Here is a 14,177-nt window from a genome sequence, read left to right as displayed (position 1 = left end):
GTATATATTAAGCGGCTCTTTAACTTCTTTTGTCTGCGCTCCTAACTCCGCGCATCCCCGGCCCCGCTCTGGCCGCCCGCGATTGGCAGAGCCCTCACCACACTTCGGCGGCGCGGTGGGAAAGACGGCTCGGACACCGCACCGGAGGGATTGGACGGATCCCGATGATTGGCAGCGGCTGGGGCCGCGCGATTGGCTCCCTTTCAGGCCGCCGGCTCAGCGGGGATCCGCCCCCCCACCCACCCACCCACCCCCCCCCCCACCCGAAGTTGCACTTGCAAAACTTCGCGCGGGGCCCGACGGGGCGCACACAGCCCACCCCCCCCAAATTCCCACCCCACAACCCCCCCCCCCCCGCCGGCAGCGGGCAGCAGCTGCTGCTCCCCCCGGCGCTGGACGGCTCGCCCTGCTCGGAGGAGCTCAGCCGCCGTGTTTACGTTTCTCCCCTCGCCTCGGAGCAACCCACGCGCGGGGCTGCCGCCGGGCTCTCCGCTCGGTTATCCTTCTCTTTTTTTCTTTTTTTTTTTTTTTTTTTGGAGGGCTGTCATTCATTCATCGATGAAGCGGGAAAGCACTGATGGCAACGCACGCCACCCCACACCCACGCGAGGCCGAGGCTGTGTGTACTCCTGCCCGAGGCGGGCGATGGAAGGCAACAGTAGGGGAAGGCAGCCAACGTTTTCCTCAAAAGAAGGAGGCGGCGGCGGGGGAGGGGGGGGGATTCCTTTCCTTTAGAAAATAAATGAGTAAGCAGACGGGGAGGCAAGCAGCGCACGTTAGGAAGAAGTTTTGGGAACCTGTGCTCGCCGCCTCCTTGGGGGTTTCCTCCTCGCCCCCCCCCCCCAGGCGCCCCGCAGCCCCATCCAGGGTCGCCCCGTCGGAAAAGCCACCCCACGCCCCTCGGGGGGGGCCTCCAGCCGTACCCCAGGCAGCTGCCTCCATCTCAGCCCTCATCCGGCAACGACAAAACGGGGGGGAAGCCGTCGCGGTTACACCTCCCCGGAGCATCACCGCCCCTCGACGGTTTGGGATGGGGAGGAGGGCGGTGGGCTGGGAAATGGGGGTGTCTTCGGCTGGAGGGGGGGGGAGGTGGTGTCTGCCAGGAGCTGCTGCCCTCGAAGAAAAAGCAGGAAAAGTGGGGGGGTCCCCTAAAGGGGGGGCAGAGGTGGGGGAGGACGGGCGGGGGGAGCGATGGGACCGCCCCGGGGGTGCGGGGGGTGTTGGTCCTCGGGAGGGAAACTCTTTGCGGAGAGCCAAAACTGCCCCTTCCGCACAAAGGGGGGTGCTGCCCGTTTGGGGGTGCCGAGGAGGCAGGGCCGGGGATTTCCCTGCCAAGCAAAAAAGGGGGAAAAGAGCATTGCCGTGGCTTTTTTCCCCGGAGGCTGCGGGAGGAGAGGTGGCCTTTACTGATATGGCATTTGCTTTCCCTAGGTCGCTGGTCCCCCTGGGAATGCCGGGCGCTCCCGCCCTCCTTGGAAAAGTGCAGGCAGGCTGCCTGCTCTTCCCTGCCTGCAGGGCAGCGAGGGACGCTCCTCCACCACGCCGGGAGACGAAACGGGGCGGGGGGTGCCAGCGGACCCCCCCCCACACACACACACACCCTCCCGACCCTCCCCGGCTCCCTAAATCCCCTTGACCAAGCCACATCTGCGCATCCCCGCCGCCGAGCCGCGTCCCGACGAAGCCCCGTCCCGGTCCGGCATTTCCTGGGCCAGGCTCCAGGTGTGCCCCCCCCCCCCCCGCCGCTACTCACGTGGGGAAAACTCGCAGGATTTGGCCCACGGCTGCCAAAAGCTGGACAGGGGCTGTAGCGCAGGAGCCGGCCCCCAGGGGAACCCCATCTTCTGCCCCCCCCCCCCCCCCGTCCCTCAAGGGGGAACGAGACCCGCCGTTTCCCCCCCCCCCCGCCATCCCCCCGGGAGCCGACCCGCTGCTCCCGTCTCCCCTGGCCTTGAGGAGGGTTTCAGTGATGCTGCAAGGCAAAGAACGCGAATAAATAATCCCCGGGTTTTAAAAGGGGCTGCTCGATGGTTTTATGGCACAGTAAAAACTTCTCCTCGCAAACTAGCCGTACGGCTAGAGACGTATTTATAGACGTATCTTTTCTATACGTCCGTCCAACAAGTGCCCTCCTCCCTCCCCGAGTTCTGGGCCCGTTGCTGGACCCAGCTCCCGAGGTGTAATGGTTTGAGGGGAGATGCTGCGGAGGTGAAGAACAGCATCCCGGCCCCTCCGTACCTTGCACACCCCTCCTCGTCCCGCTCTTGTTAAACGCAGCGTGATACGTATCTGTCATCGATTTAATACGTCTTAATTCAAATATATCCCCCCGATCAATTTCTTTTTATGAGGGGCTATAAAACAAAGAAAATATTTTATAGCTGGGTAATAGGCGGCTGACCTGCGACTGTGGGGAGGGAGGGGTTGGCCGAGACTCCCGTGGAAATTCGCCCTTTTTTTAGGACTCGCTGCAGACGCCGGGAAGCGAAGGCAGGGCTGCCCGGGCCGGGACAATTTTGGCCAGTGCCACCTCCAAATGGGTCGTGAAGAATTTAAAATCCATTAACACACCGACCCCAGCTCAGGCCCAGGCTGCCGCAGCCCTGGGGGGCTACAGTGGGCAGTTCCTTCTCCTCCTCCTCCTCCTCCTCCTCCTTCTTCCCCCCCCCCCCCAAAAAAAAACTCGACAGCGCCCGTCGGGGGTCGGCCCCGCGCCCCGTTCCCGCGGCGGTACCGGCTGCAGAGCCCTCCCGCCGTGCCCCGTTCGCCGGCAAACCCGCCGAGGGACCCCGGGGGCGGCTGCGGAGGCGGGGTGGAAAGCCTGGAAGCCCTCAGATGGATTTCGTAAAGGTTCCTCTAGAAACCGAGCTGGGGCTATCGGCTTGAGGAGGTGTTGAGCTGTAAAATGTTGGGCTGTGAGCCGCGTTATGTAAATGTATGCTAATGATCATGAACACCATTTACAAACAATCGTCTTTAATGCACGTCTTATTGATAGTTAGGGAGCGGGGAGCAATATTTTATAACGTGCAAAAACATTCTTCTGGGGAACCATTAGAAAGCGAGCGCGGTTGCCGCTTTCCCCGGCCAGACCTCCAAGTCTCCCCAAATCTGTTGAAACAGCTCGCCTCCCGCCCCATCCGTCGCCGGTGCCTTTCTTCGCCCGTGGGGTTGACCCGCGGCGTGGGGCAGCCCGGGGCGCAGTTCCCTCCGCGGACACGCGTGATCGCCGATGGGGTCCGCCAGCGCCCCGAGTCACAGCCCCGAGTGGGCCGACACGGGTGGGGAGTAACCCCGGTTCCCCCCCTCACCGTCCCGTCGGGGGGGATTGCACGGAGGCACCTGGACCCCGGGGGGTCGGGGGGGGGGTCGGGGGGTCGTGGCTGCCCACGGGCTACGAAAGGGAGAGAGAGGGGAGATTTGGCGGCGAGGGTCCCCGCCCCTCCTTTCTAGAGGGGATGAGGGGATGGGTATTTTCTACCCTTAAAAATAAACTTCTCGTGCGCCCAATAAACGCCCGGTTCTCGTTGCCCCATGCACCCAAACGGTAGCCCGTGGGCTGGGACACGGCCCGGAGTGGGTGCCAGCACCGTACCCGCCGTCGGGGCTGCCGGGACCCGCCGCACGTCGGGGACGGGGACTTGGGGGCAAAAGTTTCGGAGCTGCAGTTTCCAGTGCGCGCCTCGGCGGGGAAAGAGGGGTCCATCCCCGCACGTCCCCTTCGGGGATTTGCTCAAATAGGGACAAAATAAGGACAAAAAATTTGTCCGTCATTCAATGCCCGTATATATCTCTCTATATGTTTATGCATACAGAGAGAGAAAGAGATAAAGAGAGAGGCAGCCTCAGGAAACCCAGGCCAAATTTTGCTCTGCGCTCGCTCTCCCCCCTTACCCTCTCCCTGCAGATGAACGTCACCGTTGGAAGAAGCTGTTGAGATAAATCAAATAGTGACACTTTGACGGCTTTACTTGTATAAGCAATATGGTTACCATATGGCATTGTTATTTATGAATGACAGCAGAAATTGTATTACAAAGTCCACGGCGCTTTATTGGGACGCTTCTCCCCTGCCTCTAACGTTTATGTGGGCATCTCCGGGCAGAAAAAGGTGCCTCTCATAAAACCCGGCGGTGCTGCGGCGGACCCCCGTTTTGGGGGGGTCTGCGCCGGCTGCGGAGGGAGGCGCGCAGCGGGGCAGGGCGCGGGGCGCGCAAAATCCGCGGCGTTGCGCGTCCCTCGGCCGCCGCTGGGGAAGGCAGAAGCACCGGCTGCCGCTCGGCCGAGGTTCCCGTCCGGGAAATCACGGCTCCGCTGCTCCTCACGGCATCACCGCCGAGAGCGGGGTTTTACACCGCAACTTCGTTTATCTGTCTAGCTATGTGAGTGCAACTGGGAGAATAATAAATATTAACGGTACGAAAACGAGGTGCTCCTTCCTGCTGCCCCCGCCCTGCCTAGCTTTTTTTTTTTTTTTTTTAAAGGTATTTAAAAGTTACAGCTTTGGCTGAGATTTTCATTATTTCCCCTTTTTCTTTTACATTACGCTGCCGGTAGAGCCTGACAAAGAACTTTTGTCCCGAAGTGTGTTTTACAGAGGGAGGCTACAGCACAACACATGTGGTCTTCACGGGTCATAGGTCGAACGGCCTAGAAGTGCCTCGGATCGGCACCATCAAAGGTAACCTGCAACTTAATATCCTGTTGATGAGCTTGTTGAATTTATGAGTGTCTGTGATACAGACAACGGGGCAAGTGATTCCGCTCAATTGGCCTCTTCTTTCCCGGCTACGGACCGGCCGCACGCCCCCTCCCCGCTCCGCACCTCGTCCCGTTACTCCGGGGAGAAGCGAAAGCTGAATTTGGGGGGGGGGGCAAGACCCTCTCTTCCCCCACCACCCCCCCCGGACAGCCTTTCCACCCTTCTTTGCCCGGCGAGGCTGCCGCCAGCCGCATCCTCCGGCGGGCAGAGCCCCCGGCCCCGCCGCAGCCTGCGCCCCCGCCGCGGCACCCTCGGCTGCTCGGGGGTGGGGGGGGATAAGGGGGGGGGTCGCCTCCCCATCCTCCCCCCCCCCGGCCCGGGGGGGGTGACACCTCCCGGGGAAAAGGGTTCGAAGGCGAGGGCGGGATATGCAGTCCAGGGGAAGCAAGAAATTGTTCTCGCTCGTCCCTAAACCACCACCCCCCCCCCCCGCGCCCCAGGCTCCCTCCGCATCAGCAACCGGCAAGAATAAGAGCGGAGCAGTTTTAAAGAAAATTTCGGGAAAACTTACAAAGAAGGGGAGGCTTTCCCGGGAAGGCTGACGTTTGCTCTGCAGGTCTGGCACCTCCAGAAACCTGTTGAAAAAAACTTCTTCCACGAAAGCGGTCGAGCACCGACGCCGGGTGACCGCCGGTTTTCCGCCCTCGGATGTAGCCCCGAGCCGAAGGCTGCGGTTCTGGCCGTGGTCCGGCAAGCGGGTGCGGGGCTGCCGGTGCCTCTGCCCCCCCCTCCGTCGTCCCCCCCCCCTTCCCTCCCTCGCTGCCTTTCCCTTGTTACCCTGTGCCACGGGGGGGGGGGAAGAGGTTTTGCGCTTCGGAGGGAAATAAAGCACTTCTTAAGAGGGACGGCGACGTGACTTTGAACTTGGATCAGCTCCTCTGTTTCCTGCAGAGAGAGTAGGGCTGGAGCCCTGGAAGAATAGCAGAGCGCGGCCAGCCCGCGGGGGCTCCGGCTGGAATTCACCGCGGGCCCGTCGGCCCCCACCCCCCCCGACCCCGTCCCCCCCAAAGCGTCCCGGTGCCGGTGCGGAGCGGGCACGGCGCGGGGCGAGGGGAGGCAGGAAAGGCAGGGGGAAAGAGAGCAAGGAAGAAAGAAAGAGAAGAGGAAGAGGACAGGAAGGAAAAGAATGAGAGGAAAAGAGGGAAAGGAGGGAAAGGAGGAAGGGAGGAAGGGAAAAAGAAAAGAGAAAAAATAAATGAGAAAAGGAAGAGAGGAAGAAGGGAAGAGAGAAAGACAGGAAGAAAAGAAGATAAAAGAGAAAGAGAGAAGGAAGGAAAGAAAGAAAGAAAGGAAGGAAGGAAGGAAAGAAAGAAGGAAAGAAAGAAGGAAAGGAAGACAGAGAAAGAAAGAAGGAAAGAAAGAAGGAAAGGAAGAAAGAAAGGAAGACAGAGAAAGAAAGAAGGAAAGGAAGAAAGAAAGGAAGACAGAGAAAGAAAGAAGGAAAGGAAGAAAGAAAGAAAGGAAAGAAGGAAGGAAGAAAGAAAGAAAGGAAAGAAGGAAGGAAGAAAGAAAGAAAGAGAGAAAGAAAGAAAGAAAAGAAAGAACCAGGGGAAAATCCAGAAGGTAAGTATTTGTATGAACGTTCACCTTTTTCTTTTTTTCTTTTTTTTTTTTTTTTTTAATCTGTATTTGTAACTGGGAATTTTCCTGGACATTTTGGTTCTTTTTCTAATCTCAGATGTAGTAACTTCTTCTATATTTGGAAAAAAAAAAAAAAAAAGAAGTGTATTTAAGGGTCTAGTTGTCCGTGTGATTTTTTCACTAATCCGGAGGCAGACGATGCAGGAGACCAAGCTTTCCTCTCCAAGTTGGGCTCTCGAAATCCCCAGCACCGGTGGAGGACACTTCTCAGACCTCCGCCTCGGAAACCTTGCAGAGAAGGAAAATAGAATTTGTTCGCGGTCTGTCCCTGGGAGCCTGGGGGGTCAGGACAAGGACAGCATATGCTCCCAAGCTGCAGCCTGGGAAGGCAGTATCTGGGGAGCAGACACTCCTGCCTGCAGAGACAGGATCGAGTGACGGCGTGGTGAAGAGGACAGGGCTGCTGGCATCAGAGGTGTAGCTCTGCATTAATATTCAGTTTACCATCTAATGCCCATTTCGGATTAGAAGGAATCCCACTCCTTCCCAACTTAAATCCTCGCCTCGTTCAAAGAGTGATGTCCGGTACTGGCACATTTCAGCCACTTTCGGACAGGCTTGGAAATATTTTAACTATTTAGTGACAGTGATGGGGAAAACCTTATTTAAACAACCCTAGCTGGGCAGTGTTACCTTTTCCTTCCTTCCTTCCTTCCTTCCTTCCTATCTCTCTATCTCTCTATCTCTCTCTCTATCTCTCGCTGTAAAAACCCTGCTCGGACGCTGGCTCCAGGTTTGAGCGTGCCTGTGCCTGATGCGGGATTTAATGCCGTGAGGAGTCACAGGAGGAATGTCGCAGGGAGAATTTCCAAAAGCCCCACCAACCCCCCCCCCCGAACCCCTGGATTTCGGGTTGCCTCTCCACCAAGGACAGAGCCGATGGGGATCGAGACGGAAGGTTAAGTGCAGGACGGTTAAGACGACAAATGTTATGTCGGGTTTTAATTTTGACAAAGCCTTATTTATTGGTGAGCTGCTGGCCCCGAGATGATTATTTTTCAGGCACTACAAAACAAACCGAAGCAGGGGCCAGACATGTATTTACCGGAGGGGGAGGGGAAGGGGACTTGTTTGCTCTGTGTGTGTGTGCGGGTGCGGGTGTGTGTGCCGGCTGTACGCTTTTTTATTCCTGCCATGTAAGAATCCGGTTTCCAAATAACAATGGCAGGGTGGGTTTAGGGTTTTTTTTTTCTTTTTCTTTTCTTTTTTTTTTTTTTCGGTTTTGTTTTTGTTTCATTTTCAAGAAAGGGAAGAGACAAGGAAAAGTCCTAAAGCATCTGCTCTCGGATGCACATTCACAACACACACAGATCGACTCCTCTGCTCCCGCACAAGTGATTTAAAAGCCCAAACACCGTTCGGGGCGACCGTTCCCTCTTCTCTTTTCATTCTTTTTTTTTTATTTACCCCCCCCCCCAGCCGCGGTGGCCACGCCAACGTCACTTTTATTTGATTCCCCCTTCTCTCCCTTTATCGATCATGGGTTTCATTTGCTTTAGCCGAAAAAGGGGTACAGGATGGGCGAGTTCCTCCCTCCCTCCTCCACCACCTAAATATGTAAAAAAAAAAAAAAAAAAAAAAAAAAAGGGCAGCCTCCCCCCCACCCCCCTGTTTATGTTTTAAGCCCCTCGCTTTGTTTGTTTGCCTCCCGAGGCAGGACCGCATGGCCAAGCGCACATCGATATTTTCCGTGCGTGTGGCTCGCCGCGCCTCTCCCCCCCCCGCCCCCGCCACGCCACCCCTTTCCCCTCGCCCCCGGGAGGGGGGCGGACACGACACGACACCCCCCCCCCCCCAAAAAAAAAAAAAGAAAAGCCTCCGGCGGTGGTGCCGGGCTGCAGGCGGCCACCGGGGCCGGGGCCGGGCGGGGGCCGGGCGGCGGGGCGGGCAGGGGCTCGGGGCGGCCGCGCCGCCGCCATTATCCGGTGGCCGGGGACGCCCGGATGGACGGGGCGGTTCGGGCCAATGAGCGGGCGCCGGGAGAGCGGCCGGGCGGCGGGGAAAGGCGGCGTTGGGAGAGAAGAGAGGGAGAGGAGAGGCCGGGGGAGGGAAGGGGGGAAAAAAAAAAAAAGAGGGGGAGGGAGGGAGGGAGAGAGGGAGGGAGAGAGGGAGGGAGAGAGGGAGGGAGGGGAGGGGGCGAAAAATAAAAAGCCGCCGCCTCAGCAGCGCCCACCGAAATAAACAGAGGAGCCGGAGGGAGCGCGGGCGGAGCGGCACTGCAACTCCGCCGCCCCGGCCGCGCCGCTCCGGCCCCGGCGCTCCGCGGCCTCTTCCCGCCCCCCCTCACCCCCCCTCCGCCTTCCCTCCCCACCCCCACCGCCGCCCTTATTGTTTTTAATCCGCCTCCGGCACCCCCCCCCCATCCCTCCTCCCTTCTCCCCACGCCCCTCCGCGGCGGCGGGCGGGGGCGGCGCGGGGCACCCCCCCCCCACCCCAGCCCACCCCCCCCGCCCCGGGTCCCTTCGCTCCGTGGGAACCCGCGGCTGCAAGTTTTTTCCCCTCCGTGAGAGACACCGCTTAATGCCCGGCGGAGGATAAAACGAGAGAGCAGGGGCCCGGGGGCGGCGGGGAAGGGGGGGGGGGGGGCGGCGGCGGGGAGGGCCGCGGCCCACGGGCGGGCGGGGGTCGGCGGCGCTGACATCCCGGTGGCGGCGGAGGGAGGGAGGGAGGGAAGGGGCGGGGGGGGAGCGGCGGCGGGTGTGAGTGTGTGTGTGTGTGTGTGTGTAAGTGTGTGCCGCAGGGAACGGCGAGGCGAGCCTTGCCTTGCCCCCCCCCCTCCCCGTCCCCGTCCCCAGCCCCGTCCCTCCCCTGCTCCCCCTCCCCTCCCCTGCCCGCCCCCGCCTCAGCTCCTTTAATACACTTTGGTTCTCCGCTCGCCTTTGGACTCTGCTCTGCCTGGCTCCGGATACGGCTCCGGCGGCGGCGGCGGCGGCGGCAGCGGGCCGGTGCGGGCGCGGGCGGCGGCGGAGGCGGGGGGAGACGCGGCGGCTGCCGGGGGGAAGCGGCGCGGAGCGGCGGCCCCTCGGCGGGCCGGGGCCGGGCCGGGCCGGGGCCGGGGCCGGGTCGGTAGGAGCGGGGGAGGCGTCGTCGTCCCCGGAGCGGCGCGGACCATGCTGCTGGACGCCGGCCCGCAGTTCCCGGCCCTCGGCGTGGGCACCTTCGCCCGGCACCATCACTCGGCCGCGGCGGAGATGCAGGACCGGGAGCTGAGCTTGGCGGCGCAGAACAGCTTCGTGGACTCGGCGGCGGCGGCGGCTCACATGGGCGCCTTCAAGCTCAACGCCGGAGCCCACGACCTCTCGCCCGGGCAGAGCTCGGCGTTCACCTCGCAGGCGCCCGGCTACCCCGCCGCCGCCCTGGGGCCCCACGCCGCCCACGTCGGCTCCTACTCCGGGGCGCCTTTCAACTCCACCCGGGACTTCTTGTTTCGCAGCCGCGGCTTCGGGGATTCCTCGCCGGCCGGCGGGCAGCACGGCATCTTCGGCCCTGCGGCCGGCAGCCTGCACCACCCGCACACGGACGCTCAGAGCCACCTCCTCTTCCCGGGCATCCACGACCAGCACGGCCCCCACGCCTCCCAAAACGTCCTCAACGGGCAGATGCGCCTGGGCTTGCCGGGGGAGGTGTTCGCCCGGTCGGATCAGTACCGCCAGGTCTCCAGCCCCAGGACTGACCCTTACTCGGCGGCTCAGCTGCACAACCAGTACGGCCCCATGAATATGAATATGGGCATGAACATGGCAGCCCACCACCACCACCACCCAGGTGCCTTTTTCCGCTACATGCGGCAGCAGTGCATCAAGCAAGAGCTCATCTGCAAGTGGATCGACCCCGAGCAGCTGAACAACCCCAAAAAAAGTTGCAATAAAACTTTCAGCACCATGCACGAGTTGGTCACCCACGTCTCGGTGGAGCACGTTGGGGGACCCGAGCAGAGCAACCATGTCTGCTACTGGGAGGAGTGTCCCCGCGAAGGCAAGCCCTTCAAAGCGAAATACAAACTGGTCAATCATATCCGAGTGCACACGGGAGAGAAGCCCTTCCCCTGCCCCTTCCCCGGCTGCGGAAAAGTTTTCGCCAGATCGGAAAACCTCAAAATTCACAAAAGGACGCACACAGGTAATTCGGGTTCCTTTCGGCAGATTTTCCCCCTCTGCCTCTGCCTACATGTCTGTATATAAATATATACATATATAAAAACAGATAGAGAGGCTCAGAGAGAGAGAGATGTACAATGACGAGAGTGATAAAATAAGGATCCCGTTTAAGATTTTTTTTTTTTTTTCCCCGCTCCATCACACGGCTGCGTTTGTTTTGGTTTCTTCCCCACCGGCATCCCCCACCCCCCCCCCCTACACCCCTTCTTCTTCCCAGATTTCGGAAGGATATTTTACCGAGTTCTTTTCATTTGCGGGGTGAGCGAGGTAGATTCGTGCCGAGGCTCGCCGTGGGTCTTTCCGCAGAAACGCAAAACACAGCGCGAACTAAATTCTGCCGTCCTGCTAAAAGACGGGAAGACGTGCGTGTCTGTGTGTGTGTGTGTATATATATGTATATACACACACGCACACGCGAAACGCCTTATAGATTTGCGGTGCGCAACGTATTTGCCTATAACTTCAGCAGCGGTTGTGAGCGTGGCTTTCGTGTACGGATCCCGAGAGCGAGAAACGATGTAAATACGAGCAAAAGCCGTCATTAGCCCAACATCCCGTTGGAAGTGGCAAAACGTCCCTTTCTGGGAATGCTTTCCATTAAATTTAAATGGTGTGAGCAAGGCAATAAAATTTTCTCATTTCGGGGGAAAAAAAAGTGTTTTTAAAGTCTCACTCGAGGTGATTGAAGGTGCTTTTGCAAGAGTTTATTAAATTATGTAATAGGGAAGGGAGGATTTGAGGCTCGGGAACTTCCACCCAAATCAGGTGGAAGAGGGGCGAAGGAGCCCGGGCTTTCCCGATGGAAAAGCGCCTGAGCCGAAGGGGAACAAAAATAAACGCATCCTCCCGCCTCATCTATTATTCATTTACTACTCCTGCCGGCTCGAACCGTGCCAGACTATTTCATAAAAGACGGCCAAATATTTTAGCGAGTTCCACTCTAAATATTTACCCGGAGAAAGGCTAAAAATCTCCGGGCCTATTGTTTTCTCAAGTGCTAAGCCCGATGCGAGGTGCGAGACGAGCTTTAACAAGGTTTAAAATTTGAGAAATGTATTTGCATGAGATGCCCGCACTGAAGTCATTGTGTCTGAGCGGATGTCTTTAAGAAACAATTTAGGTGCTAATGGAATTTAATGTTAAATGCTTCCCCCCTCCAAAGGCGGGGGGATGTGGAGTTCTCACCTCCAAATTACTCCCCGGCATTTGGAGTCCTGGCAGCCGGGCGAGAGGAATCCCTATGAAAATTAAATGAAGTATTTTACAGACGTTTAGTTTTCCCAGCGGATGTGCGTTTATCTCGAATATCCATACACGAAACAATCTGCCCGGCCTTAAATCTGTCGGTAATGGTTTCCAGTTTAACAGGATAGCGGATTTGGTACCGAGGCGAAACGGCTCGATGCCTTTTTTTTTTTTTTTTTTTTCCCCTTGGTGGTTTTTTTTTTTTTTTTTAATCGCTTTTCTTCTTCAATCTCTTTCGGGGCCGGCTGTGTGTCGGCACCGGTCGAAATCAAATCAGGCAAGATGCCGGGCCGGGGGTGCCCGGGCTGTGTGTGTATGTGCTGGGGGGGGGGGGGGCTGTTGGTAGGAAAACCAGCCGGGGGGGCCGGGGCAAAATCGGCCTCTTGCTTTGGGAAGCTGCTGGGCGAAGGGGCTGGGAGCCGGGGGGTCGAAGGGGGGGGAAAGCCCGGGGGAGCCGGGCCCGGGGGGGCTGGGGGGGGCCGCGCTCAGCCCCGCCGCTCTCTTGCAGGGGAGAAACCCTTCCAGTGCGAGTTCGAAGGCTGCGACCGGCGCTTCGCCAACAGCAGCGACCGCAAGAAGCACATGCACGTCCACACCTCGGACAAGCCCTACCTGTGCAAGATGTGCGACAAGTCCTACACCCACCCCAGCTCCCTGAGGAAGCACATGAAGGTACCCGGCCCCGCAGAAGGCGGCGGGAGGCGGGAGGGCGGCCGCACCGTACCGGGCGCCCCGTCGGGGCGGCGGGCGGCGGGAGCGGGGCCCGGGGGCGGCGGCGGAGGGCCGGGCCGGCGGCGGGGGTGGCGGGGCCCGGGGGGCGTCGTCGGCCTCCCCGTCCCCCCTCCACCCGGCCGTGTTGCCTTTGCCCCCCAGGTCCACGAGTCGTCCCCGCAAGGCTCCGAGTCCTCCCCGGCCGCCAGCTCCGGCTACGAATCCTCCACCCCCCCGGGGCTGGTGTCCCCCAGCGCCGAGTCGCAGACCACCAGCAACCTCTCCCCGGCGGCGGCGGCGGCGGCGGCGGCGGCGGCGGCAGCGGCGGCGGCCGTGTCCGCCGTGCACCGGGGCGGCGGCGGAGGCGGCGGCGGAGGCGGCGGAGGCGGCGGCGGCGGCGGCGGCGGCAGCGGCGGCGGCGGCGGCCACAGCGGCCTCTCCTCCAACTTCAACGAGTGGTACGTGTAGGGCCCCGCCGGACTGCTCTGCACGGCCCCGCCGCGGCCCCCCCCCGTCCCGTCCCGTGTTCCCCCCGTCCCGTCCCGTCCCGTCCCGTCCCCGCCCCGGCGGCGGCGGCGGGCAGGAGGGAGCGAGCCCGCCGGAGACGAGCCGGGAGATGCCGCCGCACCCGCCGGCAGCGAAATGACGGCCGAGCAGGATGGGGACGGGGGGACCTTTAGCTCCCCACACCCCTCCCGCCTTCGGGTGGGTTTTTTTTTTTTTTGGTTGGAATTTTTTTTTCTCCTTTTTTTTTTTTTTTTTCCTCCTTTTTGAGAACATTTTGAACCAGCAAAAACAACAACAATCTATCAAAGTACGTGCTGAAAAACGTAAGAGAATGAGCAAAGAGAGGAACGGAAAGGGGAGAGAGAAAGGGGAAAAAAAACAAAAACAAACCACAGACAACCCCGAACGCCACCAACGCACCACCCAGCAAAAAAGCTTCTCAAGCCGGCGGAAAGAAAACTCTCCCTCCGGAGCCTCCAGACAAAAGATCAGAGACTCAAAGTCCTCCGGCCCCTGTGCCTCCCCGCCCGGAGCAGCCAGCACCCTCCGGCCCCCCGAACTGTGTACATAGCGGCCCTCTCCTTCCTCCGGCGAGGTGGGGAACGAAGTTTTCCTGGATTCTTGGTGTATAGAAGTTCGTCCCGTTTGTAAACCGCGGATTGGTTCCCCCCCCCCCTTTTTTTTTTTGGTCGTCTTTCTGGGTTTTTTCCCCGCTTCCTCCCTCCCTCCCCAAGAAAGTGATGGACTTGTTTTCTTTTCTCCCGCTGCCCCTCCCCGCCCCCCTCTCTCCTCCTTTTTTAGTTCACCCCTTTAAAAAAAGTAACGTGGAAGAAAAAATGGTTTCTTTTGTAATTGTGATATCTTGAATATTGTGTTCCTTTTTAAGAGGCAACTTGATTGTAAACTGCATTTCAACTATAGACTGGGGAAGAAATACCGTGCCAAAGTCTCCATTCTGTTACTCACGGACACACACACGAACAAACAACGCTTGTGAATGTATTTTTTCTGTTAGCTGGGTTTACATGTGATGTTTTAGTGCTTTTGCAAGTTCAATTTGTTAGTTCCTGTTCGGAAGATTGTGAGGAAAAATAAACGTCGTGCCGTTAGCTTTTCCGTAATAACACCCTTCCTCCTGTAAATACCTGTTACCA

General features: G+C 59.3%; 1 protein-coding gene across 5 annotated transcripts; it reads left to right on the top strand.

Annotated features, from left to right (window-relative positions):
• Window positions 1–9,513: 9,513 nt before the first annotated feature.
• ZIC2 (Zic family member 2) lies at window positions 9,514–13,684 on the top strand. Of its 5 annotated transcripts, none has more exons than XM_075045814.1 (4): window positions 9,514–10,522; window positions 12,314–12,477; window positions 12,679–12,824; window positions 12,936–12,984. In XM_075045814.1, the coding sequence occupies exons 1-4, from the start codon at window positions 9,514–9,516 to the stop codon at window positions 12,982–12,984; spliced, it is 1,368 nt and encodes a 455-aa protein (XP_074901915.1). The 5 variants fall into 5 exon arrangements, with proteins under 5 accessions (XP_074901915.1, XP_074901914.1, XP_074901913.1 ...); XM_075045813.1 differs by having other exon boundaries at window positions 12,679–12,830; window positions 12,939–12,984; XM_075045812.1 differs by having other exon boundaries at window positions 12,679–12,833; window positions 12,942–12,984.
• The last annotated feature ends 493 nt before the right edge of the window (window positions 13,685–14,177 follow it).

Source organism: Buteo buteo, chromosome 14 (genome assembly GCF_964188355.1).
Source record: "Buteo buteo chromosome 14, bButBut1.hap1.1, whole genome shotgun sequence".
NCBI classification, from domain to species: domain Eukaryota; kingdom Metazoa; phylum Chordata; class Aves; order Accipitriformes; family Accipitridae; genus Buteo; species Buteo buteo.
The sequence above is the reverse complement of the archived record's forward strand: the minus strand, read 5'-3'. Positions and strand labels throughout refer to the sequence as shown.